At 44.6% G+C, this 23,572-nt stretch overlaps 1 protein-coding gene across 1 annotated transcript in view; it reads right to left on the reverse strand.

Annotated features, from left to right (window-relative positions):
• Nucleotides 1–8,096: 8,096 nt before the first annotated feature.
• The window catches only part of EBPL (EBP like), a 30,387-nt gene continuing 14,911 nt past the window's right edge, over nt 8,097–23,572 (reverse strand). Inside the window, exons 2-4 of the mRNA XM_080798771.1 lie at nt 15,870–15,939; nt 9,952–10,090; nt 8,097–8,651 (exon numbers count right to left, since the gene is read on the reverse strand). Of these exons, the coding sequence (XP_080654897.1) occupies nt 8,411–8,651; nt 9,952–10,090; nt 15,870–15,939 (450 nt within the window). The 3' untranslated portion in view covers nt 8,097–8,410. The remainder of the gene's footprint in view (nt 8,652–9,951; nt 10,091–15,869; nt 15,940–23,572) is intronic.

Here is a 23,572-nt window from a genome sequence, read left to right on the forward strand (position 1 = left end):
TGTATTGGATTTGCTCAGCTAATAAAAGCCTCCTCCCAGGCCCAGGGCATTTTAAACAGATGTCAGGGAACACAGTATGAAGTACCAGGAGGGAGGGAAGCAGGAAAAGCAAGGAGATCACTGTCCAACGGGATCCCAGCCTCAAGGTGAACGGTGCCCTCTGGGAGTCAATCTGGTGGACAGTGAAGATGTGAATTCACAGGAGAATCCTCTCTCCTCTCCTGTTGCCCGAGGACGGCTCAGCTACTAGGCAAACAGGAATATGGTAGAAAGCCAGGGCTGAGTAGGATTAGGCCTGGGGAGATGGGCCAAGCAGGGCTGGCTCATGATGCGATGAGCTCAGGTTCACTTTTGGGAAAGGTTGGTGTCCTCGGAGATGCCATTTGGGGTAGAATGCGGCCACGAGTCAAGACAGCTGACGGCTCTCAGGAGGTGGTTGGGTCGTGGTTTGGGCTGATGCTTCCCAGGTAGGTTCTGTGAAACTCTAATCTGAAGGATGGGAAGTGCTGTTGACTTGAACAGAGGCTCCATGGTCCAACAGGCTTGGGAAAGGCTGGGTTCAGTGACACGGAAGAGGTTTTTCCACTAGAGGATATCGGAGTCCTTAATATGATGATGGGAATAGCCAATCTGAAAGACTGATCACAACCATGGAACCCTTTCCACACAGAACATGACATTGAACTGGTGAGCTATGGGCAACAACCACTTTCCAGTATGGGGGCTGGGCATCAACTCGGGGCTGGTACTCACAGGGAAAGGACCTGGCTCCTTGCTTGGGGGCACCATCACCACCACTGTCAAGGCCCTCTGCACTGGCTAGGTCTACTTAGGTTTCAGGGTCAACAGGCAAATGAACTGAGGTTTGAGCCAGATGTTGCCCACTCCCCAGGGAACCTGGAGCGCTAACTAAACAAAAATGAGCAGGAAACAGTCCAGTTAAAAGGTATCCAGGCACTTAGCCAGGAGACTGGACCCCAGATCTGTGGTGTATTGACAGTCCCTCAAAAGACCAAGATCAAACCTCCAGGAGCCCCTCTCCACCAGCTGGAGACCGCAAGGCTCCATGGCACGTCTTGGCTCATGAGATGGTGGGGCAGCCACAGGGAGGACAAGCCCAGGGGTCCAGCTTAGCTGCTCTGGGTAAAATGCAGGCGTGGCCAACCTGCAAGTGTAGCTCTCTCCAACTACCCCCCTGCAGGAGGCCTGGGGACTTCACCGTCCCTGGTGTTCCAGGTCCCTTGTGCTACTGATACCATTCTCTCCGGGTGCTGGTGCAAACCCCTCTTCCCGGAAGCACAAGTAGAATGTTTTCCTGAAACAGAAGGATGGCAAGAATAAGGAATCCCAAAAGCACTTTCCAATCCAATCTGAGGGTCCAACTGACAAAGTGTCTGGGCCTACAGGCTTTTTAATCTTTACCTTTCATTCTCTCTGATGTGCATGCTCAGAAGCTCCAGGTTTTGGCCAGTCCTGCTCTAGGCTGGAGCACCTGCTGTGTTGAATGGTTGGTTCTGAGACAGTCTCTCCTGCGAGGGCAGTGGCAATGTCATATATTCAGGGCCTGGACCCTGGACACATGCAAAGGCAAATAAATGTCTGAGCTTTTATTTGGATAAGAACAGCCTATTGCATATTTTTTTTCTAAGATTATTTATTTGAGGGGCACCTGGGTGGCTCAGTGGGTTAAAGCCCCTGCCTTCAGCTTGGGTCACGGTCTCAGAGTCCTGGGATCGGGTCCCACATCGGGCTCTCTGCTCAGCAGGGAGCCTGCTTCCCCTTCTCTCTCTGCCTGCCTCTCTGCCTACTTGTGATCTCTCTCCCTGTCAAAATAAATAAATAAAATTTAAAAAAGAGATTATTTATTTGAGAGAGAGCGCGTGCAGGAGCAGGGGTGGGAAGTAGTAGATGCAGAAGGAGAAACAGACTCCTTGCTGAGCAAGAAGCCCAATGAGGGGCTCAATCCCAGGACCCTGGGATCATGACCTGAGCCAAAGGCAGACACTTAACCGACTGAGCCCCCAGGCACCCTTACAACATCCTTAAAACTGCATGTGCCAAGTGCCACGATTCTCAGTTTCTGGATCAGGAGAGGAGTTAGCGTCTTGCCCTGAATCCCAGCACTGGTGAGCAGCAGAAGTGGGTTCGAACTCAGCACTGCTGGTGGCAAAGCCAGGACAGCCCAGCTTCAGGTTCCAGCACGTGCCCTCCTTGTGACCTTGAGTGATCGCTAGTCTTTCTCCGTCAGCTTCTTCTGCCATAGAAGGAAGATGATCATCGCTGTCTGTGGAGTTCAGGGGATCACTGCAAGGATCTGATCATACAATGAACAGAAAAGTGCTTTGAAACGGAATAAGTATGCATGCAGGACGGTAATAACACCTCGTCCTTTTCCTAGATACCAAACAACCCAGGCTCCCCAAAGATACCACTGCCTCCGGCTCATGCTTTGCGACTGACTAGGAAAAGGAAAAAGGCCGAGAGGCGCAAGAAGAAGTACGTGGTTTCTAAAGCAGAGACCTCGGTGCCAGGAGCCTGCGAGCCCACAGGAAGTTAGGGAAAGAGATTTCACAAGTGGGAGGCTTTGAACTTAAGCCTGGGAAGAGCCAAGACCTCATCTTTGCCTTCTACCCTCACCCAAACCTCCTAAAGGCTCCAGACACTAAAAATACTCTGGCCATCTGCTGCCCAGGAAGGCAGTAAGTCACTGGCCTTTGAGCACCAGAATCCAGGCCAGGCCTGGCCTAACGTGGCCAGTGGCAGCTGACAAGGCCCCATAGGTAAGTTCACTTCTTCCCAGCCAGGCAGTTTTCAGCTTGTCCGTGCTCAGGAGCTGCAGGAGAGTGCCCTGGGGAAGTGGGGATGATGTTGAAGTGTTCTTGGCCCACAGGTGCCAACTGGGTATGCAGTGATGAAAGAGAAGCGTGTCCTGGAAGGAGGGGGGCTCCCCGGGAAAGGGTGTTGGCTCCTGCGGTGACAGGCCACTGCTTTATGATCTAGAATAAGGTCATCTCGTCAAAATCCACAGACCAGGCACTGGACTGCTGTCCTATTACCCTGGGGCCACCAGATGTCACTGTTAACAGGGAGCATGAATATTTGTGGTCTGAGCTGGGGACAGGCACTGCATTTACGGAGACAGTTTAAATTGTGCGTGCTCAGGGGAACACCAGTGAGATCTGTTTCTTGCCTCCAGTTCTTTACTAATAAGATCCTACCCCCAGGTACAGAAGTCAGTCCAATTCCCAACATGTAATTAAAAAAAAAATACCCCCAATTTTTTACTGTAAATACAGTCACATAAATCAGAAATGAGAAGCCATCATCAACAAACACATTTGTGGGGAAGAGGTACTATATTATTCTGCAGTGTTGCTCAAATCTGAAAAGGTGGGGACTCCTGAGAGCGTGTCCTCTACTTTGTCGTCCCTCCCCCTGGAAAACCACTGCATTATACAAGTTAACTGCTGTCACCTGACCACTTGGTCCAACCGGCGAAAAATACTAACAGGGCAATACAAAACACAAAGTCAAGTGATGAAATTGAGAGACTCAGAGGATCAGAAAGGTGCTTAGGCTAAGTTTTTTAGATCATAAAAAAAAGAAACAAAATTGAATAACTTTCATAACTTGCAGGTCCTGGGAATATGTCTAACGCTGCTGGGATAGGAAGAACACTGGGTCCTACCCCACTAAAATGCTGTGTGGCCTTGGGCAGTTAGCTAAGCCCTCTGAGCCTCCTTGTGTATAAACTGTACCTCTCCAAGGCCCCTTGACGGTATAAGGTTCTAGGACTCGGTGTGGCCTTGAGGTTCCTGGGAGTTGTGAAGATGGACACCAGAGATAACAATACGAGGCCGCCCAGGGCCGCTTAAGTGACACGGACAAGGGCTGTAAGAATTCGGAGTCCTTCCCTCTGACTCTCAGGGAACTGAGGGAAGGCTTCTGGAAGGGAAGGGATTAAACACGTAGGACATAACACCACAACACGCTCAGCACACTTGATCCCTCCCTTGAAGAGCTAGGAGGTGGCCGGTCAAATATTTTAAGATGTCAACTTGATCTGTGTTAACATAAGCATCTACAGAAAGCAGTTTCCAAAAATAAATGATAAACTGCTACCTCTCCACCTCTGTCAGTGCATGCATTTCTCGAGAATGGGGGCATGTTCTAGAATACTCTCCACAGCTGGTTTTGCGTGTCCATGTAGAACAGATCCTCCTTGGATAATAAGGTAGGGCAAGGGAGAGAGAGGAAGAGGTGTTAAAGTCCTACTTCAAATGTTAAAGTCTCCCCAAAATGTTAATACATGCACAGATAAGAGCTTGAGAACTAGAAACTAAATTTGTAATAGTGGTTCTTCCTGACAATTCTGGGGATAATTATTTTTTTCTTTATGCATATCTGAATTTTCCGTTTTTCGGCAATGCAAAATTATCAATTGTGTCATAGATTTTTTATGCAAATACATTCAGGAAGGGTAATGGGGCAAAGTATAATCAGTTATTAACACCTTAATATTAATGAATGGATGTGAGTTGTTTCCCATAAGGAATTGGTGATGGGAAATGGATTTTGTCAGGTCTGGGGTCTTGGAGGGTCCAGCAGTGGTTAAGTGGGAGGGGAAAGTGCAGAGACTCTAAAAGGGCGCTGGGTAGACAAGCCCGGAGGTTAGTTCACATTATGCTTAGGGCTGCCGGGCCCTACCTAGCACCTCGTGGGCACTTAATTACAATTCAGGACGGCAACAGTTAACCTTTTTCATATAAGGCTTTGCCCAATGATTCTCTGTATAAATTTATCCTCACATTCAAACTCTAGCTTTCATAACAAACAAGAAAAAGTTCGTGGATTTTAATAATAACTTTAAAGAAAAACAAAGGTTTTTCCCCCCAACTTTTGGCATTTTGTCTTCTGTCAAGCCAGTCTCTGGCGAGGTGTTATTTTACACTTTCATACTGCAATCTGCAGACTTTTCCTAGAGCCCGGGTGCCAGTACTTCAGGAACTGTAGAATTAACATAATTAAATACAAGGAAACTATCATTCAGAGCGGGAATTGAGATTGGTTATGCTGATTCTTTGCCTCAACAGTTATCTGGAAGGGAAGAATTTGCAAAGGAAATTTACAGTGTAAGCAAATACTGGGGAGGGACAGACTGACTTGTTTGCAGGAATCTAGTTACTTACAATATAAGCCATTAGTAATCCACTGCAAATCATTTTATATATTCATCACAGCAGGCCTTCTACAGTTGGCTCCCAGGCAGCAAATGTGAAGGGATGGGGGGAGGGGTGGGAGGTATTAAAGTAAGTGATCCCTAAGGCTCCAAGCAAAATTGAGACCTCCAAAATAAATTTTGAACTGTCAGACTCCAAGTAGCTCGAGATACTAGGGCTTGAAGGAGCAACACTGAAGGTAGTGACTTATTTAACTGGATCTGAGATACCATCAATTATAAGATACATCATACTTCGAAAGAAAATGAAAAAGCCCTGCCAACTAACTATGGCACAGCAACTGTACAACCCATTCTAATTTTTAAAATATTAAAATACTGGTGACTAACAAAACATAATAAAAAATCAGTTAAGATTTTTTAAAAAATATATTAAAATATGCAGGAAAAAAAATCTATCTTAGGATCAATGAAATAGAGTATTTTATACTTTGTCTCCAACTCTCTCTGACGGGGAGGAGGGCTTCTAGCTACCCTGATCTGTTAGGTTTTCACACTGGGACACCAATGTCTCCCCAACTCCCTTCATTGTGAAAACATTTCGATCTGTCCTCCTTTGGCAGCAGCACATATCTGTACTCCAAGTTCCTGTCAAAGTCTATAATCCCCATTTCTCTCCCAATCAACACTCAGCAAAAATTCTGTCGAGAGACATCATGTTTTCAGGGCTGCCTGCGGGTTCCGCAGCCCATCCATTTTTCTCTACTCTGTTTACCCTCGGATTGAGCCAGGTCAGCAGAGAGCAAAGTACCGGAAACAACTAGGTAATCCCTCATGGAAAGGCTTTTAGACTCTCCCTCTGGCATCCTGCCTTCAACCCACATCGGAGACGCCCTTAAAAACAGCCCATTATCCTGAAGCTACAGTCAAGGACACAGTGTTCTCTTCATGGGGGCCCACTGGAGACAGTTTCCAGGTCTCCGTGCCAGGGATTTTTAAAAATCAACTTTTTAAAAACTGAGGTAGAACATATATAGAGAGAAGCATACCATTCATAAGCGTACAGCTGAATTATCACAAATTGTAACTACCACGCATATGAAAAAAACAGATGACCAGCATCCCCTGGTAATCCCCTCATGACTTCCCCCATCATTACAGCCAACCATCTTCCCCAAAGGCAGCCTTTACCAGGTTTTCTAACACCACAGTTTGACTTGGTTTTTGGACCTTCTATAAAAAAAATCCTACAATATGTATTCTTTTAGTCTGTTTCTTTCGTTTATCATTATGTCTGGGAAATGCATCCCTGTTGTTATGAGTAACGCAGTTGTTAATTTTCATTGTATAGTAATCCTTTGTATGTCTGTATCACAATATATCATGTAGGTTGTTTCCAGTTTGGGATTATTAAATGAATGCTGCCATTCTGGTGCACAAAGCAAGCATTTCTGTAAGGTATATACCTAAGAGAAAGACAGAGCTCGCATGAGTCGGGGGAGGGCCAGGGGAAGAAGAAAAGAGAGAACCCCAAGCAGACTGCCAACTGAGCCTAGAGCCCAACATGGGGCTCCACCTAGGACCCTGGGATCATGACTTGAGTGGAAATCAAGAGTCAGAAGCTTAACTGACTGAGCTACCCAGGCGCCCCAAACTCTGTTCCTCCATGATGTTGTCCTAGCTTTCCTAGCCCTTGGCATATCATTCCCCTAAACCATCTTAGAATCAACTTCCTAATTATCATTTTTTAAAAATTTTCTGGGATTTTGATTGGGCTAAGATTGAATCTATATATCAATTTGGGGAGAACTGACTTCTTTACAATATTGAGCCTTCTAAAATCTGAAGATGGCCTATCACTCCACTTATTTGGATCTTATATAATTCTCTCAATAATATTTTATAGTTTATTTTCTTGTACATCTTTCAGTTTTCCTAAATATTAGAATGTTTTGATGCCATCGTAAATGGTATTTTATGTTTTAAACCTTTATTGACAACTGGTTTACTTTTAATTTCATGGACGCGGTACCACGTTGCTCAGTGCTTCCTTAACTGACGTTTCACGAAATACCGTCGTGCCTGTTAAAGTGGTCTGGTAAATAGGGTGGGAAAAAGTGGGGTTCAACAAGTTCATCAAGCTTCTTTATTGCAGGACTTCTAAAGTCTTTACTGTGATAATATAATATTCCTCAAACTTGTCTGGCTCTACTTATTCAATATTCAACAAATACCATTGTCAAGATACACTGGTGGAGAAGAGAAACCCCTCTAGGAGATTTGAGGAGGATTTAGCCCAGGAAATGAGGTGCTTACAAAATTCACTAAGAGGTTGCAAGGGCAGGTACTCGGCTAAGCTTCTAGGAAGGACTCCCAGATGCCCACAGAACGAACCCACCCCCAAGGGAGACAATACCAAAGAGGCCACCACTGGAGCGACTCAGCCCACAAACACTTCATTCTCGTGCCCCAACTCCAACTGCCTCTCAGTACCTAGGAGGTGGGACACAAATGGCAGAACTCCTCACATGTTACCACAAAATGGCAATAATAATAACAATAGTAAATAAATAAATAAATAAACAGGAGAAAAGGGAGCAATAGTTGAAATGATTTCCATGCTTTTACCCTCCAGATCTCACGGAAGCATTTCTGAAAGGGGAAACCAGTTTTGCATCCAGGACCACAGTCTCCAGCCTCTGCAGGATAAGAAGACAACTGGAAGGAGGGGACGATGCAGACCGAGCTCTCCAAGCTACAGAACCACCACAACCTACCACATGCCTGGTCTACGTGCGCCGGACACTTTTCTAGGCATTCATTTCATCTCTGGTTTCACTTCAGTAACCGAAAGACAAATGAGAGGATTAAATTGGAGGCAACAATATGTCCTTGGAATAAAAAATTACTAGGCTCTACAGTATTCTATGATCATTGGTTTTATTAATGTGGAACAATTAATGCTAGCCATGAGAACATATAATTAAACGTGTTATTATTACAAGTTAAAATGTATTCTCTGTTCCCCATATTGTCATTTAATTGGGAAAAAAAACCAAAAAAACAATTAACGAAAACTTGCCACCATACAATCAATTTGAAATAGGCTGTTGAGGAACAACAGTAGAAAAAGAAAGTGTACACAGGAATGCATTACATTTTGACCAACCAAAAAGGTTCGACCCATTCTGGCTTATAAAGCAAGATACCAGCATTTGTGATTTTGAAAATTCACTGGAACTTTTTCCCTGAACTGGTTCCTCTGTAATACATCTTCTTGAGTTCTGCCCAGGACTGCCACAGTAACAGTCCTGGCATCAGAACCCACACACTATTGAAAAATACCAGATAGACCCCAAAGTAGAGCCAATTGTTGGTGTTGAGGTTGGGGCTTCCCATAAGCCAGTCTGGGAAGAAGGTCATCCACCCGCCATATAATTCACACACGCACAGGGTAATCTGTAGGAAATGCCTGTCGGAGAGAAAGAAACAAGGGATCAAACCGTCAGCTCGGCGCAGCTTGACACCCCGAGTCCTGACATCTTTTCTCGGACGGCAGCATTAATGTAGTCTTCCTCAGTAGAAGACCTCTCTGAAGTCGGACCTCAGGTTTTGCACAGTGCTCCTTTGATGGGGCAAGTCAGCCTGATTAGTGGAAGACCCATGCAACCTCGGGAGAGGTAATACTGCCCTTTCTAGATTATTCTCAGAGTTAAATAAGGTCTCTCAGGTATCCTGTTCTATTCTTAGAAAGATTCACTGAGGTCAGACCTCAGTGAAAGAGAGACTGAGGTTCGAATCTTGCTACAAGCCACAGTTTTACCTGCTAGAAAAGGGGATGGTAAGAACAGTCCCTTCCTCAAAGACTACAGTGGGCAGTAAACAAGATACATGCATCTGTAAATACTCACAGTGCAGATATTATAAATGGTTGAAGTAATTACCAAATGGGGCAAGCAGTGAATCTACAACCAAGGTCATGGAGCCGAAGTTATAACAAGATACCAAGAAGACATTTAATTTCTCCCGCTAACTATCTAAGTAAAATTGGGTGGGGAAAGGTGGGTTCAACGAACTTGGAGGTTCCATTCAACCTGATATTTTGTGATTGAAGCTTTAAACATGACTTCTTCGATTCAAGATGCTAGAAAATGGAACGCAATTGTGCCTACTTGACATTTCTGGAATCGTCCCCAGGATAGCATTCTGTTTGCCCTGGGTCATTGTGTCTGCAAGAAGGAGAGGAAGGGAAAGGGCAGAGTTTGAAGACTCAGAATCTGACTGACAACTGGTGGTTAATCTTCCACCTCCCTCCTTCCTTTCCCCTCTCTTCTGCCTTCCTCACATCTTCCACAACCTGCTTCTGGAAAGATTTATCCTGCATATCTAATTTCAAATTCTGTAAGAGACTTTACTTGGTGTAAAGTGGAATAGGAGTTTTCTAGAGTGATTTGGGGGTGGGGGGAAGGATGGAAATATGACCCTTTTATTTTCCAAAATATTGGTGAAAAATCGTCCAATGTTTTTCACACTTACTTGCCTACACAGGGACTACGTGGTCCCTACGATCACATTTCTCAGTTTTTATTTTGAACGATCTGCAATTACCCTGGCGGCACCACGATTCTTACCTAACACAGGACAATTTTCATTTCTACTCTACTTTTCATCTAACAAATAAATATGGTTCATAATCTATTCCAAATGCCACGCGGCCTTTGGGATAGCTCACGTGTGTCCTCTCTTCAACAGGCCAGGAGGAAGGCACTTACCGATAATACTTCTCTTTGACTATGGCATAAATGAGGACTAATGCCAGAGACCCATCCAGGACAACAGTCAGAATTTCCAAAGATACAATGGTTGGGTCAAAATACAGCCATCTTGCATCAGCTTTGCCATATTCTTTCCCTACAAGTGAAATGCATTCTGTTACTCATCTGGCAACCATTTTTATGACAGTCAGTGGAAATTACCTTTTTTCCCCCCTAAGAAGATAAAAAAGAACTGCCACCCCCTACGTACTTCACAACGCCTTCGCGGAAGACAGGAGGAGGACTGAAGCTAAAACACATTTGCTGGGTGACACGAGTAATAATAACAACGTCATGTGACATTTGTAAAAGGGTTTTGTTCCCAAAGTGCATCCTCTTCGCCCCTGCCCTTTCACTACAAGCAGAATTCTTAATTAATTCAACGTGGTCAGATTTTGCAAAGACGATCCTTAACAATTATCTTGGTCAATGCATTACAACTCCTTATTTCAAAACTGCTACATAAAGTCTGTAGATGTAATCTAGATGTGGGAAAATCTTTTTTTGTTTTGTTTTTAGATTTTATTTATTTATTTGACAGACAGACAATCACAAGTAGGCAGAGAGGCAGGCAGAAAGAGAGGAGGAAGCAGGCTCCCCACCGAGCAGAGAGCCCGATGTGGGGCTTGATCCCAGGACCCCAGGATCATGACCTGAGCCGAAGGCAGAGGCTTTAACCCACTGAGCCACCCAGGCGCCCCTGGGAAAATTTTTATTAAGGAAATGTTTATTGTTTTAAAAAGTGTTTATTAATAACTGAAGAGAAATTGAGCACCGAGGGGGCGGTGAGGAGGTAGGGGGATGGTAATGACCAGCCCAGACTACAGAAGGGATCCTGGATGGGCAAGGGGCGGGGGTGTTTCGGTCCAGACAGGGGTCACTAACAACGGCTGCCACAGAAGCCCTCACTGTGGTCACCAGGGAGTGGGTGTGCCCTAAGAAATGTTTCCAGGCTCCATTATCAGGATAGTTTCTTCTAGGAAAAATGAAGTGAGAAAGTCATTTTAGGGCCAGTCTGAGAGTCGTGCACTGGGAGAATCCTCCCTCCCTCCCTTCCTCCTCTTTTTCCATCCTTCCTTCCTCCAACCCTTCTTCCTTTCTTCTTCCTTTTTTTCCTCCCTCCCTCCCTCCATCCCTTCCTTCCTTCTTCCCTCCCTCTTCTCTCTTTTTTTAATTTATCAAAGTAATACATCCTGGTCCAAAGATCTTAAATGATCAGAGTGAAAAATGAAAAGTCCCACCTCTTCTCTGGCTTTCAATACTGTTCTCACATTACTTAGAAAAGCCACGAATGATCAAATTATCAGCTACATTATCTGATTGGTCGGAGCAGCAGGACAAAGCTCTGGTCTCTAATAATGGCCCAAGTTACAATCCCTCGGCGCCTGGGACAAAGGGGTCTAATGAAGGCTGTCCCCACAGAAAGGCCAATAAACAGGATTAGCCATTTAATGAGAAAAGACACAGACAGAGGCTGAGCAGACATTCTGAAAGGCCAGACACTACCACCGGGCAGGCAGAGCTGCCCTGTCTGTCCTGAGCCCACTGCCAGCCAGGAGCCAATTGGAGAACAACATAATAGTGAAAGTAAGTTTTTCCTCTAAATCTAAACATATATAAAGGGGCACCTGGGTGGCTTAGTCGGTCAAGCCTGCCTTTGCTTCAGGTCATGATCACAGGGATGGAGCCCTGCATCGGGCTCTCTGCTTCTCCCTCTGCCCCTCCCCCTGCTCATTCTCTCTCTCTCTCACTCTCTCTCCCAAATAAATAAATAAAATCTTAAAAAAGAAAACCCATCTCTATGATACCTGAGATGTTCCCACTACGACAACCAAAAATCTAAGGAATTATCATTAGCGTAAAATGTCAGTGTTTTAGGAACTAAGAGATCAGTGGGTGTTTAGACATTCAAAAATAACCCCATTCATTTATTCTTTAATTCAGCAAAGCTTCTGGAGCACAGGGAAGGCTCTCTGTGCAGGGCCTGGGGAATGCAGTATTAACCAGGACGGGGGATACAGGCGGCCCCCGAGGGGCTCCCATTCTGAGGTCAAACTGCACAGTAAGTGGGGGCAACTGAACGTGGGACATGGAGAAAGCGACACTTGGGCCACATGAGGGAGGTGAGGTGCGATCACTTCCTCCTTCCCGCTGTGGGTGAGGGAGGGAACCCCACCCTTGGGTTTTGGGGGTGGCCACACACAACAGGTGGCACTGGACAGATGAGGTTGGTGGCAATTTACAAGTCACCTACACTCACAGCCTGGGGAAAGAGGACACTGCGCCCATCGAGCCATGTGGGGGTCAGGGGGTACTGCACTCAGAACCAGAGCGAACCGGGAGGGGCTTCAGGAGGATGGGGCGGCCCCTGGTTCCTGCGGCAGGGTGGGACGGGCTTCTCCCAGGCTGGCAGGGAACTGAACCCCGCTCCTCAGGGATCCACGGGCACGGTGCCTGGTCCTGGGGATGATGAGGGTCGTTTGGCTCCTACTGAGGAAGCGGAGTGGGGAGGGGACTTATGGGTTAGGCCATGTGAGGCCCTCTGGATTTTATCAGCTGTCAACACATATTAGTGGATCTTAATGTCACAAGAGGTGAGCCCTGCACTGGGCGAAGGGGAGGGTGTTTCGGGGAGGAGCATGGCCAAGGCACAGGCCTGGAGTGGAGAGAACACGGTATGTCTGAAATCATGTTTAACTCAGCAGAGCTGAAGGAGACTCTGTGTGCGTGTGTGTGTGTGTGTGTGTGTGTGTGTGTGTGTGTGTGTATGTGTCCACGCACGCATGGGGCTGAGGTGAATGCCAGAGAGGGAGATAGTCCCAGTGCCTCATGCTTCTGCTGGTCAACTCTAGCCATTTCTTTGCTGAGTAAACACCCACACAGCAAAAGGGCAAGCAGAGCATTCAGAAGTCTAATGATGGGATCGATATCATTTATTTTGGGACTGATGCCAGGCTCCGACAGAGGCTTAGAGGGAAAGGTGCACTGAGGGCTGGAGTAGGATCCCAGTCTCCTAAGGTTGGGCCCTTCACCTTTAGAGCAGAGATAAGGAGAAGGTGAGGCGTGACAAAGACTGTCTTCTTGGCCCAGCTTGAGTCAGGGTCCTCGGACCCTTCTCCTTGACGAGGCCCCCACCTAGCGCTCTGTCCTTGGCCCACTTAGTCTGGTTCCAGCAAGAGTCCTACTGGGTCAGTGTAGCCAAAGTCCTCCATTCTTGGTATTTGCTCACATATCCCCCCCCACCCCCCCCAGTTTTACTGAGATATCACTGACATCTAGCACCGTATGAGTTTAACGTGTGTGTCACGATGACTTGCCTTACATAGATCATGCAATGATTACAATGAGTTCAGCGAACATACATTCTTCATATAGATAGAAAAAAAAAGAGAAAATGGTGTGTTCTTCCTTTTGATGAGAACTCTTTGGATCCATTCTCTTGATAACTTTCAGCAGTGGTAACTACAGCCATCATATTGTACATTATATCCTCAGTGCTTACCATCTCGTAACTGCAAGTTTGTACTTAGTCACCTTTATCCAGTTCCCTCAATCTCCACCCCCCACCTCTGGTAACCACAAATCCGATCTCTTCTTCTAGGAGTCTGAGCGTTTTTTAAAATTAAGATTCCACGTAGAAGTGCGGTTATACAGTATTTGTCTTTCTCTGTCTGGCTTGTTTCACTTAGCATAATACCCTCAAGTTCCAACCATGTTGTCACAATGGCAGAGTTTCTTGTTTTGCTTTTTTTTATGGTTAAATACTATTCCATTGTGCCCATGCACACATGCGTGTGTACACACATATGTACACCACCCCCCCAAACTTCTCTATCCATTCATCCGTCGATGGACACTTAGGTTGTCTCCATGCATTGGCTACTGTGAATAATGCTACCATGAACATGGGGGTGCAGATACCTGATTACTCTTGATACCTGATCAAATTCCTCACCCTCCACGTCGTAGCCTATCATCCTGGCCTGCCTGAAGCCTGAATCCTGTTGAGTTGGTCTATTAAGGGTCCCCACTCTTGATGTTTCTTCTTAGTAGTTTTCCATCCACGGACCCCACCTGCTTCCTGGCCATAAGGCTCCACTTGTCCTTGGTGCATCTGGAGTTGAGCCCGATCTTGCTTCCCTACTGTAAGACTCCCCTGTAGGGGTACCTCCTGAGTAAATTCTTCCTCATCATCTTTAAGAAGTGTCATGAATAATTCTTCTTTAACAGGGTCCATGTAATGGTTATAGCCCAGCTCTACATCCTGGTGAATCAAAGGATAACCCGCAGATCAACATCTGGGAGGCTTTACTGTAGACCGTCTGAATCAGAATCTGTATTTTGACAAGAGTCCAAGGCAATCTGGTGCACTTTAACGTCCAAGAAGTTTACATTATCTAATGGATTTTACATTATCTAGTGGATTTTCATTTTCTTAATAAAGGACACCACCGTTAAATGAGTTTTTACTTTTTTTAAGGCAGAAAATGTAAACTGAGGATGACCAACAAAGATCATGTCAGACATTTGCATTTCAAGGGACTGGGCCAAAGCTGGGCTCTTTGCTTTCTCTGACGTCAGGCAAGCAGCCAGGGTGGAAGACAATGACTCAGGCTGGTCCTCCGGCCCCTGGGCTTCCCCAGCAGCTCTCGGCACGGTTTAATCTGGCCCACTCATCCCATTACACACATGAATGTGAACAGCAGCACCTCACTGCTGAGGCGGGGGCTGAGACTCCCGGAGCTACCACTGGCCAGGACCTGACAGGCATCAGAGATGACACACGTTTTGCTTTGAGAAGCACTGATGATAGCTGCCTTGATTCTCTCGAAGTTTCCTAACACGAGTGATGAACAGCAGTCCCAACACAGGTCCTGGCTGGAGGCCCGATTTCAGAATTATGGGAGAAATGAGATAAATGATGCAGAATTTCAGACGCAAAATCTGAAAGAAGTTACCTTGCATAAGGCAATTCTATAATGGTGGGAAAGGACCCTGTTGTTGCCTGGCTCACGTGTTTGTCAGATTTGACACAGTACACACGAGGAAGTCAATACTGACTGATAGAATGTTGACTGATTTATTGTAGCATGAAGAAGGCAGGCAAAACAAGGTAATATCTCTGCAGAGCAGGAGGAGTTTGGGAAAATATTTACAAGACTACACACACACACACACACGTCATATATATATATATATATATATATATATATATGATAAAGTGAAGGTTGATATTGATAGTATAGAAAAACACCCAGTTTAAATACTGCAAACCCTTCAATCTGCATTATTAACATATTTTAAAAAAGATTTTATTTATTTATTTGACAGAGAGAGAGAGAGAGATCACAAGTAGGCAGAGAGGCAGGCAGAGAGAGAGAGAGGGGGAAGCAGGCTTCCGGCTGAGCAGAGAGCCCGATGCGGGGCTCGATCCCAGGACCCTGAGATCATGATCTGAGCCAAAGGCAGAGCCACCCAGGCACTCCATAAACATATTTTTAATATACAGCTTTACTGAGATATAACTCAAGTGTCATACAATTCACCCATTTAAAATGTAAAATTCAGTGCGTTTTAGTATATTCACAGATCTGAATCATCAGAATGAAATTGTAGTACATTTCATTAACTCCCCAAAAGAAACCCAAACCCGTTAACCAGTCACTCACTCTCCATCCCCCGACCCCGACCCCGCCCCCTAAGTCTAGTCCCAGGCAACCACTAATCCATCGGCTGTCTCTAGAGATTCACCTACTCTGGACATTTCATACAAACGAAATCCAACAATTTGTGCTACAGGTACTCATTTAATTGACAGTCACACTTGCAATTAATCTCTTCAAATATTCCAAACGCAAACATTTTAAATTACTTACACAATGAAGCAATCAACCCTTCGGAATCTGCAATGTTTCCTACAAAAGACAAGTAGACAAAAGGGCCTTCCTGGGGAGAAGAAAATGAATACAGGTCCTAATTTAATATCACAGCCACAGGATGGCACTCCAGATGCGTGGCAGCACCCCCAGGAGCCCACATCCTGGTCCATGCCCTCCGCCCATTGCACCTCCGGGACCCAGTGAGGTTTGAGCCTGGAGCCCGGCGCCCCCCACCCCTGGCTCCTGACCTTGCAAACAGATATGTCCAAAGGGAATGTTTATCTAATAAATGCTGTTTTCCAATGATTGGCATTATAAAAACCAGCAGTGTGTTCTTATGGGGAAAAATATATTGAAAATTTGGCACAAGGGAAGAGCTTAAATATTATATTAAATGCGCTAAATTCTGGATTATCAGGGATTTTACATCTTTGAGAAATACCTCAAGGCAGTTCCTTTTGTCTCATCTCAAAAAACAGCCAGGATCTCTCTTAGCAAAAGTGGCATTCACATATCTATGTCAGAGTTGAACTAGTTCTTTTTCTTGCGTAAGGACAAATTTAGGAAAATTAAAATCCTTACAGGCTACATTTTAAATTTTAGGTAATGAAACAGCTGCAGTTACACTGAGTACTTTCCTATCCCTGAAGTGTTTCTTTGCTTAAATCTCAAAACTAATTAATTAGAATTCCCTGGGGTATCTAATTGTCACGTTGTTCCTTTGAACAACTTTTATTGCCGGTCACTACAACTTTTTTTCCCATTTCTTTTTACTAATGCAATTGTTTATATGACATTAAAGTTGTGTCTCTGCCTAATCCCTGCTCACTTATCATACTACTTCCCAGAGTTCATCACTCAGAGCCTCTGCTGTATTTAGTTCTGGGGATTATCATCCTAACTCAATATGTTTAAACTGCTATTTCTTTCTTTCTTTCTTTCCTTCCTTCCTTTTCCTCCTTTCCTTTCCTTCGTTCCTTCCTTCCTCCCTCCCTTCCATTTTTTTTTTTTTTAAGATTTTATTTATTTGACGGAGAGAGACAGAGAGAGAGGGAATACAAGCAGGGGGAGTGAGAGAGGGAGAAACAAGCTACCCGCTGAGCAGGAAGCCCGATGTGGGGCTTGAGCTGGACCTGAGCTGAAGGCAGAGGCTTAACGAGGGAACCACCCAGGCACCCCTGCACTGTTATTTCTTTAGATATTCTCAACTGACTGCCAATCCTGAAAAATTATGATTGAACTTACGTCTCCCCTCCACTTCTCCACTTTTCAGTTTTTTGATATCGTAGGGGAGGAAAAACTTCCTTCTGCCCTCTTAGACTCTGCAGCTGGCCTAAGAATTAACCGACACGACAGTCTAACAGGAGGAAAGCACACATATTTGATTTACTATTTGTACCCGACCATGGGAGTCCTTAAAAGGAAAACAAAGACCCAAAGAAGTTGTTAGGCCCAAAAGCTTATATACTTTCTCACACAAAGAACGATAAATTCTGGAGATGTGACAAGACAAAGGGGCATGGACGGGGGGGGGGGGCAGTAAATTGTGGGAAAGTGACTAAGAAATAGATGAGGGAAACCAGTGGAAGATAAGGGTGATTTTAGCAGGTCTGTGTGTATAGGTCCATTTCAGCACTGACACCCCGTCTCTGGTGATAAGAACGCTCTACACTTCCTGGTGCGGGGAAGGTACTTTTCTTGTAGGAAATTTAATGACCTGATTTTAGGTAGAAAGGAGGAGGTCAGAGAGGCCTTCCTACATCTGCTGTTTTCCAATTGCCTTCAGCTCAAAACCATCAATATGCCCAAACAGCATAGTTTAGAGTGGCATATCCTGCACCCCCCCTTTAAAAAAAAAAGATTTATTTATTTGAGAGAGAGAGACAGAGACCGAGACAGAGAGAATGTGTGTGTGGGAGGGGGAAGGGGTGGAGGGACAGAGGGAGAGGGAGAAGTTTTCAAGCGGACTCCGTGCTGAGCGTGGAGCCTGACACAGGGCTTGATCTCACAACACTGAGAACATGACCTGAGCTGAAACCAAGAGTTGATCGCTTAACCGAATGAGCCACCCAGGTGCCCTGAATCCTTTCAAATAGCCATATTATATTCTTTAATTCTTCCATTAGTTACCACATTTATAACTTAAGTAGCAAACCTAAAAACCTCAGCTTCCTCATTCATCAGTGTTACACAGCAGCTGGACTTCCCAGTGTATAACATGAGGACACCAGCCCCTGTCATGCTTTCTTCCTCTCCTCCCCGTTTCCAATGCTCAGCTTCTACCGACTTTGCTTGTACACTGCTGAGATTGATTACATTTCCATTCTTGTTCTGTAAACGTATTTGTCTTCCTATTTTATGCGGATTCTAAAAGCCGAAAGTCAACAGCACTTATAATAGGGTGATTAGGTAAATGTCATTCACTGCAAAGGGCTACAACTTCTTTCTCTACAGATCCAGTATTTTGACTTGTGTCATTTAAGAAGAATGCGGCAGCTGGAATATCCTTTAGTACACTCATGAATTTCTGAAAATCATGCTATATTTTAGTTTGCTACACATTTGGGCCATGACTTTCTTATGAAATATTTTTGTTTATGTTACAGTTTGTAATTGCCTTTCTTTTTCTCATATTGAGAGAAGAAACTCGACTTTCTCCCCATCTCATTAATATCTTCTGGCTTCTTACATATGCTCATCTCTGCTAAACAGAAGCTTTAAAGTTGGTTTGTTCTGTCTTTTCTTGACACTTTGTAAGTTACTTACTTGGTAAATGTGCTTACCTCAGAGTATATGTAAAAATTTTATTCTTTAAGGGAGATTTAAACAAGGAGATAAACAGCAGTATTTTAAAATAAAAAGTACTCCCCATCCACTGTGTAACACTTTATTTTCACCAATCAATTTTTTATTTTTAGCAGAGACATAGCAGGAAATCCACACCATGTCCCTGGCTTGGGCTGGGGACTTTCTAGACAAAACATATCCACTGGCCTGGCCAGCAGGAGCAATAAGGCTGGACTGAATTTGATCCTCTGTAGGTCTCAGTCCATCTATCTGTAAGATGAAAGACAGTCTAAAATTAGATTGTGGATCTCACCCTAAAACTAGACACGACTTCCACTAGCAATCTCTTCAGCTGGAGCCATCAGTGAAACATGGACTCTCACATTAGGTCCAGGACCCTTCCTCAGAAGCAACTCTGTGGGTAAGAGCAAGAAGGGGATCTGGCAATCTACACCATGCAGGGACCTAGGAATGTACAAATTTTGTCCCTTTTATATCTACCTGTTCAAGTTCTACTCCTTTCTCAAATGCCAACTCAAACTCTCCTTCTTCTAAGAAATCTTCCCAACCTCCTAGCGATAGTTCCTTACACTACAGTGTTACTAAATGTGTGTTTCTGTGATCAACTGTCTGCTGGTTATGAATCTCCAGTGCCCATTAGATCACACATCTCTGGGGTCTGGGGTGCTGTCTTATCTCAGAATCTTCAAGAACTCAGGATGGTATTTTGTGTTCAGTGTTTACTAACCTTGAATTAATGACAAGTTCCCATAATGAATTACTTAGAAAGATACCCGGAGGGGCTTTTAGAAGGCACCATATGCTTCTTACTATAATAATGTCTCAAATGTAATGGCAGTATACAGTTGACTCTCAAATAACCCAGGGACCAATCCCTGTGAAGTCAAAAATCCACATATAATTTTTGACTTTCTAAAAACTTAACTACAAATAGCCTACTACTGACTAGAAGCCTCACTGATAACATAAACAGTCAATTGACATATTTTATATGCTATATGTATTATATACTGTATTCTTACAACAAAGTGAGCTAGAGACAATTATTGAGAAAATCATAGGGAAAATACACCGACAGTACGGTACTATCTTTATCAAAACAATCCCTGTATAAGGGGACCAATGAGTACAACCCATGATGTTCAAGGGTCAACTGTAATCCATGTCAAGTGTAATAAACATATTCATGCCTTCCCCTGCTGATCAGATGCTGCCTCCTCCAGGAAGCAAAAGGTTCACTGATTCTCTTGACGGGAAGTAGGTGACTTTCCTATACAGAACCCCACTGCTTACTTGTCCCCTCCTCAAAACCATCAGTTCCTTTAGGGCAAAGTCTTTGTCTTTTCTCTCTGTATTCCAAACGCCTGATAGATGGTACATGCTAACAAATGTTTACTGAAAGAATAAGAAATAAAAGAAGGTAGAAGGTAGTGGGGGATAACAGAGTTAAATAGCAGCAAACACCCAAACAATCCATTTAGAAAATGGGCAAAATAAATGCAGAGACATTTCATTAAAGAGGATCTACGGGCAGCAAACACACACTTGAAAAGATGTTCCACATCATCAGCAGTCAGGGAAATGCCCATGAGAACCACAATGAGTTAGGACTCTATACCTATCAGAATGAGTAAAATAAAATAGTGATCAAAACAAATGCTGATAAGGACGTGGGTCACTTCCACTTTTCTGGTGGGATGAAATGGTACCATTCTGGGAAACTACAGAGCCCGTCCATTTATTCTAGAACGAAATATGCAATTACTATAGGATCCCAAAATTGCACTCTTGGGTACCTGGCCCTGAAAAATAAAAACTTATGTTCACACAAAAACGAGCACACAAATGTCCACAGCAGCTTTATGTGTAATAGCTTAAAGCTCGATGTCCTTCAGCAGGCGAATGCTTAAGCAAACCACAGTCCATTCATACTGGAGCACTTCCAAGCAATGAGAAGGAACCAACCATTGATACACTCGACCAACAACTTGGATGGATCGCCAGGAATTTGCTGAGTGAAGAAAGCCAACTCTGAAGATTATATATACTCTCTGATTCCTTTTATATAACACTTTTAAAAAAGATTTTATTTATTTATTTGACAGAGTGAGACAGCGAGAGAGGGAACACAAGCAGGGGGAGGGGGAAGGGGAGAAACAGGCTTCCTGCTGAGCAGGGAGCCTGAGGCAGGGCTCGATTCCAGGACACCAGGATCATAACCTGAGCTAAAGGCAGATGTTGAACGACTGAGCCACCCACGTGCCGCTCTATAACACTTTTTAGAAAAAGATTTTATTTATTTATTTGACAGGGAGAGAGAGTGCAGGCAGGGGCAGCAGCAGGGAGAGAAGCATACTCCCTGAGAAGCAGAGAGCCTGACGTGGGGCTTGATCCCAGGACCCTGGGATCATGACCTGAGCCAAAGGCAGACGCTTAACTGACTGAGCCACCCAGGCGCCCCTCTATAATACTTTTTGAAATGTTAAATTTTAGAAATGGAGGACACGTTAGTGGTTGTCAAGGATTAGTGGCTGAAAGAGATGGGGGGAGGGCAAGTGCCAGTGGATACAAAAGGAAAACACTAGGGATCCTTGTGTTGTTGGAACCATCTGGTATCCTGTTGTGGCGGATATTTAAACCTACCCGGTTGGTAAAATGGTACAGAAATTAATACACACAAACACACACACACACACACACACACACACACACACACACACACACACCCATGCATACACACAAGTGGATCTAGGGAAATCTGAGTAAGATGAGTGGATTGCATCAACATCTTGCTTGTCACACTATACTATGTTATACTATAGGTTTGGAAAATGTTACTATTGGGGAAAGCTAAGCAAAGTGTACATGGGTTCTCTCCGTATTATATCTTACAACTACATGCGAATCAACAGTTACCTTCCCCCTCAGAAAAATTAATTAAAAAACCAGGCAGGTAGAACAAGAGATATGGAAAAAAAGAATAACATGACTAATTGAATACCATTTTTTAATCAATTGACAGGACTATTTTTTTTAAGATCATTTATATATTTGAGAGAGAGAGAGAGAGAACATGAGCAAGGGGGAGGAGCAGAGGGTCAGAGGGAGAAGCAGACTCCCCAATTAGCAAGGGAGCCCGATGCAGGACTCAATCCCAGGACCTCAAGATCACGGTCTGAGCTGAAGGCAGATATTTAACTGACTGAGCCACCCAGCACCCCCCCTCCCTTGCCTTTTTTTAAAATTTAGAATAGGCTGGGTCCTGGCCTCAGAGAGCTTATCTAGTTGGATAACACCAACTTCCGATTCAATAAAGATTGGAAAAAGATGAGGGCCCTGTGGTTGGGACAGTCAGGAAGACTTCTAGGAGGAGGCAGGCCTAGGGTAGGGCCTTGGCAGTCAGGCTGAGTGGTGGAAGGAAGGATACAGATGGTAGCCGAGGGGTGCAGAGGGCAGGACATTATGAGGCCTGGTGGGTCCAGACTCTGCCCTGCCCAGTACTGGAGCCAACAGTGACGGCCCCTGCCCCTCGCCTTGGGTGCTCTCACGAGGGCAGAGGGCACCTGCACTTGTGTTCTCAGAAGACCTCGTGCTGGTTTCCACTCCTCCAGGCCTGTGCATGAGCTGCTCCTCTGTCCAGAGTACCCTACCTGGCTTTCTCTGCCCCACCCTCAAAGAATATAAATTTAAAAAACATATTATAGTAAAACATACATAAAATTTAATATTTTAACCATTTTAAGTGTACGAGTTAGCAGTGGTAAGTACATTCACATCCTTGGGCAACCGTCACCATCGTCCACCTCCGTAACTGAGCCCTTCCCAAACTGAAACTCTGAACCCATCAAACAATAGCCCCTCATTCTCCTCCGACCCCCCGTCCCTGACACACTCCACTTTGTCTCCACGTACGGGACTGCTCTAGGTCCCTCCCGTAAGTGGAATCACAGGACCTGTGTCTTCATGACTGGTATATTTCTCTGCATCATGTCCGCCAGCTTCCCGCTGTGGTAGCCTGGGCTGGAATTTCATATCTTTGTAAGGCTGACTAATATTCTATTGTATGTGTCCATCACATTTTGTTCCTCTACTCATCTGTTGATTGGCTACGGTGAAGAGAACTGCTACGTGCAAGTATCAAAGTCCCTGGTTTCAATTTCTTTGGATATTTATGTAAAAGTGGGCTTGCTGGATCACAGGATAACTCTACGACATTTCTTCTGGCGGTATACCTGGACTATTTTAATTACTAAAAATATTATTAAAGGGATTACTGAAAGTTTTGGTTTTTTTAAGTGAAAAGATATAACGTGAAAGGTAAAACTCTCTTCCTCCTGATCCCCAATCTCATTCTTCTGAGACACTACTGGTGAGTTTCATGGCAGCCCTCGAGAAGATTTTCATGGGGTCTCCTGGGTGGCTCAGTCAGTTAAGTGTCTTGATTTCGGCTCAGGTCATGATCTCAGGGTCATAGGACTGAGCCTTGCCATGGGCTCTGCGCTCAGTGTGGAGTTGGCTTGAGATTCTCTCCCTCTCCCTTTGCCCCTCCCCCTGCTCTCTCTCTCTCTAAAATAAATCTTTTAAAAAATACTTTTAGCGGTGCCTGGGTGGCTCAGTGGGTTAAAGCCTCTGCCTTCGGCTCGGGTCATGATCCCAGGGTCCTGGGATCGAGCCCCACATTGGGCTCTCTGCTCAGCGGGGAGCCTGCTTCCCCATCTCTCTCTGCCTGCCTCTCTGTCTACTTGTGTGGTCTCTGTCTATCAAATAAATAAATAAAATCTTTAAAAAAATTCTTTTAATGTATATGTTGTTATGGAGCCATAAATATTTTTTAAATTTATTTCTTATTTTTTTTAAAGATTTTATTTATTTATTTGACAGATACAGATCAC

Source organism: Martes martes, assembly GCF_963455335.1.
Source record: "Martes martes genome assembly, chromosome: 3".
NCBI classification, from domain to species: Eukaryota; Metazoa; Chordata; class Mammalia; order Carnivora; family Mustelidae; genus Martes; species Martes martes.